This window comes from Mus pahari, chromosome 1 (assembly GCF_900095145.1).
Source record: "Mus pahari chromosome 1, PAHARI_EIJ_v1.1, whole genome shotgun sequence".
Classification (NCBI taxonomy): Eukaryota; Metazoa; Chordata; class Mammalia; order Rodentia; family Muridae; genus Mus; species Mus pahari.
The window spans coordinates 3,412,378-3,417,253 of record NC_034590.1 but is presented as its reverse complement, the minus strand read 5'-3'; the positions used below and the strand labels follow the sequence as shown (position 1 = coordinate 3,417,253).

Sequence of the window (4,876 nt, the reverse complement as noted above, 5' to 3'; positions counted from 1 at the left end):
TGGAAGGAAGAGGCTAGAGAGTCCCAAGTTCAGAGCCAACCTGGGCTACATAGCGAGTTCTAGGCTAGCTTAGACTACAGGTGAAAATCCTCTCTCAAATATAAATGTCCTAGAATGGTCGCACAGGCCTGTCATCCAAGTTCTTGGACCTTGGAGTCCGGAAGGTCAAAAGTGATTCAATCCCTAAGGGCAGTCTCTGCCACATAGCATGCTTAGGGCCAGCATGGGTGACACCACTAGTGGGTCTCAACCTGTGGGTCACAACCACCCTAGGGACAAGGTCAAACGTACCTGATATCCTGCATATCACATACTTACATTATGATTCACAACAGTAGCAAAATAACAATTATGAAGTATTAATAAAATAATTTTATGATCTGATAAAATGGACCAGTCCTCTGGCCATGGGAAATGCCCCACCATCTACAACGCACTGGTAAGCGCCAGCCTGGAACTGTATTAGAACCATGAAGAACTGTATTAAAGGGTCACAGCATTAGGAAAGTTGAGAACCCTTGCATCAAACCCTCTCTCAAAAAAATGGGAGCTGGAGGGATGGTCCAGAAGAGCACCGGCTGCTCTTCAGGGGACCCGGGTTCAATTCCCAGCAACCACATGCCAGCTTGCAGATGTCTGTAATTCTAGTTCCAGATCTGACACCCTCACAAAGATATACATGTATATAAAACACCAATATATAATAAACAAATAATAAATAAATAAATAAATAAATAAAAATCAAATAAGAAACAATAGACCTTGAAGATGGCTCAGTGGGTGAAGACACCTGTGGCTGAGCCTAACAATCTGACCTCTTGACCTTCATACCCATACTATGGCATGTTTGCACTACACACACACAGAGAAAACATTCACAAAACAAATTTAAAACAACCACAACAAACAGCAAAACAAAAAAACAAATCCATCTTCCCACCCATTTACCTTTCCACCAACTCAACCGCCAGCTCAATGAATGAACCTTTGTCTTCTTCCTTTATAGTTTTTAAACATTCTTTACCATTAGTTGTGTGTGTATATATATACATGTGTGTATGTGTGTATGTATATATTATGTTATGTATGTATGATACTGCATGTATGTATACATATATGATGATATGTAAGTATGTATACATGCATGATGATGTGTGCATGTATCTATGACAATGTATATATATATGAATTATGATGGTGTATGTGTATGTATGATGATGATGTGTATGTATGCATGTATGATGATGTGTGTATGTATGTATGATGATGTGTGTATGTATGTACATACATATGATGATGATGATGATGTGTGTGTGTGTGTGTGTGTGTGTGTGAGTGAGTGCAGGCACATGTGTGCAAAGCATTCGAGTGAATAACTTGAAGGTTGGTTTGCTCCTTCTACCCTGGGTCCGGGGACTGAAGTCAGGTCACCATGTGCATACAGCGCTCTTACCCACTGCACCACCTCACCTGCCCCATTTGTCTTCTTTCCAGAAACTGAGCCATCCACCATGCAGCACTCTGCTCATTCATGCTGTTTTTCACTCCTCCGTGTCCACATTCATAAATATGTATACTGCTTATACATACATACATTTATAATGTATATATACATATGTATATGTACATATGATAAAAGTTACATATGATAAATATCATATATGCTGTGTGTATGATACATATATGTATGTATGTGTATGTATGTATATCTACCACAGATTTCCTTCCACTCACCTGCCTGTCTTCTCATCCTATTTGTCCACCCTTTAGTCTCAATCAAGCATGGAGTCGCCCATCCTACTTTCTGTTCTTTCACTTAACTTACCTTTTTTCTCATCCTCCCACTTTTCATTCCTTCACGCACCTATTTACACACACACACTACACTTACCACACACACACACACACACACACACACACACACACACACTATTTACTCATTCACACATTCGCCTGACATTCGACAAAATCAGTTCCCAGAAGACGCCCTGACCGTACAGTCACACATGGCTTCACATGGTGTCACATCCACTCCCAAGGCGCTAGCAACACAGAGACCGCATCTTCCTAGCTCAGCCTCCATCTACCAAAGGCTAGGCGCTTACCAGTCTCTCCCAGCTGAACATCTCTGGGAGGATGGGATTGGCATCGACGGTGCAGACTATATCCACAGAACCGCCAACATTCACCTCAGTAGGGTCCTTCAGGGCACGGATGGTGGGAGCATCTATTGGGAGACAGGTGCTTGATGAAGAAACTTAGGCCCTGAGAGGCCCTGCGGGGGGGGGGGGTGAGGGGGCGCACATCTCAGGGAGGGAGTGTCTTTGAGGTGTCCAGAATTGTATGGAGGTGGGTACAGCCTGCCTTTCATGGAAGAGAATTCTCAAGATAATAAGCCTGTCTTCATCGTTGTGCCTCTGTGATTATTAGAGTCTGGGGGGCGGGGGTATACCAGAACAGTGTTGGGGTGAGGTCAAGAGAACTTGAGTGGGCGTGTCGTCCACGGTAAGGACTAGCTCTTGGGAAACCCTGGTTTTCCGGGTTGCTGAGGGGGCTCACAATGCACGTCCAGCTTCAACAGCGCCTCGGCGGTGCCCTCCGAGTTCTGGCAGTGCAGCTGATAAAAGCCATCGTCAGCTCGGGTCACATTCCACAGCTGCAGAGCCCCTCCAGACAGGATGCGGTGCCGGGGACCCCCAGCTGGGGAAGGAGAGGGTCAGGAACCTGGAAGTCCCGCCCATCCTCCTGAATCTGTACCCTCCTCCAGGCCCACATCCCACCTGGGCTGAGGCGGTAGCCTCGGAAGGTCCAGTTGAAGGCCTCGGGGGCCGGGTTAGCAGACACGGACACCGGCAGCAGCGCCTGGCCCTGCTCCACCACGGTCACCGCCCGCACTTGCTCTCCCAGGAACTCTGGAGGGTCTTCAGAGGGGGCGCCCCAGGAAGTCAAGAGTCGGTAAAGTTAAGGCACTAGTTCAAGGGTTAAGGTTAGGGTCGAGGCCAGGACTAGGGTGGTGGACGGGACAACTGTTAGCGCTGAGATCTGGGACAAGGCTCTGGATAGAAGCTAAAACCTGGTTTGATGGTTCAGCTGGTAAGATTACTGCCAAACCCTGGACCCACAAGGCGGGAGGTGAGAACTCTAGCTTCCTTAAATTGTTCTGTGAGGCTGGGCAGTGCATGCCTTTAATCCCAGTACTTTGGAGGCAGAGGCAAGCGAATCTCTTGTGAGTTCGAGGCCAGCCTGGTCTACAGAGCTTGTTCCAGGACAGCGAGGACTACACAGAGAAACCCTGTCTCAAAACCCAACCCCCCCCAAAAAAAAAAAAAACAAAGAAAGAAAGAAACAAAATGTTAAAAAACAAAACAAAAAACTTTTCTGACCACCTGTTCACCAAGGCACAGACATGAGGGAACACACACACAATAATTAGATGTAATTTAAAAAAAAAAAAAATCCAAGTGGGGTGTGGTGAGGCATGCCTTTAATCCCAGCTCGTGGGAGACGTGTGAATCGTTTGTAAGTTCCAAGCCAGCCAGATACTACTCAGTCAGATACTCTCTGAAAACAAAACAAAACAAAACAAAAACAAAAACAGCAAAAGAAAAGAAAATGTGCAAAGCCAGATATGGTCATACAGGCTTGCAATTCCAGCACTTCAGAGGCAGTAAACTTTAGAGTTCAGAGACAGAGGCAGGAGGATTGCTGCAAGCTCATGACTTTCCTACTCTATATCAAGTTCCAGGTCAGCCAGGGCTATTTTAAAACTTTTAAAATTTAACAATTGAGAAGCTAAGATCAAGTTTTGAGGGAGAGAAAAAAAAAAAAAAAAAAAAGATAGCAGCTAGTGCCAAGCTGAGAGTGGAGAGCGTGGATTGGAACTGCTGCCAGCCCAAGATCGGGATGACCGCTAGGAAAGCTACAGAGGTCAAGGTGAAGACTCCAGGTCTATCTACAGGGGAAGGTGCGAGAGGGGCGGTGCCAGTCCTGCGCACTTACACAACACGTTGAGTTGGTAGAAGGAGCTCACGGTTTCACGAAGTGCCTCGCTGTGGGCCCGGCAGGTGACCCGGTGACCGTGGTCTCGGGATGACACCCGAAGAAAAACACTCCTGGATGCAGCGGAACCTTTGAACGGGGCGCTCTGGGGTTTTGCAGGCACGTCTTCCAGCCTGTGCAAATTTGGGTAAAATGGGTGAGGACCCAGCTGGTCCCAGAAGCTTAGGGCACCAAGGGAGCAGACTGAGAGGTGGAGGGGAATGGGGCTTCCTATAAACTCACCTCTCTCCTTCCTTGTCCAAAGACAAGTTGACTGGGGGGTTGCTGCTGATGCTGACGCAGGTCAAGTTCAAGGCATCGCCTGGGCGCAGCGCCGATGAGTTGGCCAGGATAGTCAGGTTGGTTGGCGGGACTTAATGGATTAGAGATTCAAAGGCTGAGGAACCTGGGTTACAAGGGTCCCCTCTTCAACACTTCCCACCCGCTGGGCCTGTGCGCTCACACTGCACCACCAGCTGCGTAGATGCACTGAGCTGACCCGCCTTGCAGGAGAACTTGGCTTGGTTGTCCGGCGGGCCTATGATCAGCACCAGCTCGCGGGAGAAGGTGCTGCCAGACTTCTCCACACTGCCCAGCTGCACACGCCGGGGCTCCTGGGACTGCCGTGGCTCATTCACAGGGCGCGAATCCTGAAGACCCAAATAGGGTGGGTGGCCGCTAGCCCAGAGAGGGCCTTTGTGTGATGAAGGTGCCCTCAACAGCGGCAGCAGGAGTAGGGACTGGATTTGAGTATCTCTAGTTCTAGCCTCTCCTGCCTGCCTTGGTAGTCTTGTGATCTTTTGACCATTGTGCACCGCCGACCCCACCTCCACCCCCC

The 4,876-nt window shown here is 48.2% G+C and overlaps 1 protein-coding gene across 2 annotated transcripts in view; it reads right to left on the bottom strand.

Moving 5' to 3' along the window:
• Positions 1-4,876, bottom strand: part of Nphs1 (NPHS1 adhesion molecule, nephrin) — a 26,384-nt gene that overhangs the window by 16,246 nt on the left and 5,262 nt on the right. For both annotated transcript variants that reach the window (XM_021205971.1, XM_029539706.1), the window contains exons 12-17: positions 4,502-4,688; positions 4,282-4,411; positions 4,000-4,172; positions 2,781-2,921; positions 2,560-2,700; positions 2,106-2,227 (exon numbers count right to left, since the gene is read on the bottom strand). In XM_021205971.1, the coding sequence (XP_021061630.1) occupies positions 2,106-2,227; positions 2,560-2,700; positions 2,781-2,921; positions 4,000-4,172; positions 4,282-4,411; positions 4,502-4,688 (894 nt within the window). The remainder of the gene's footprint in view (positions 1-2,105; positions 2,228-2,559; positions 2,701-2,780; positions 2,922-3,999; positions 4,173-4,281; positions 4,412-4,501; positions 4,689-4,876) is intronic.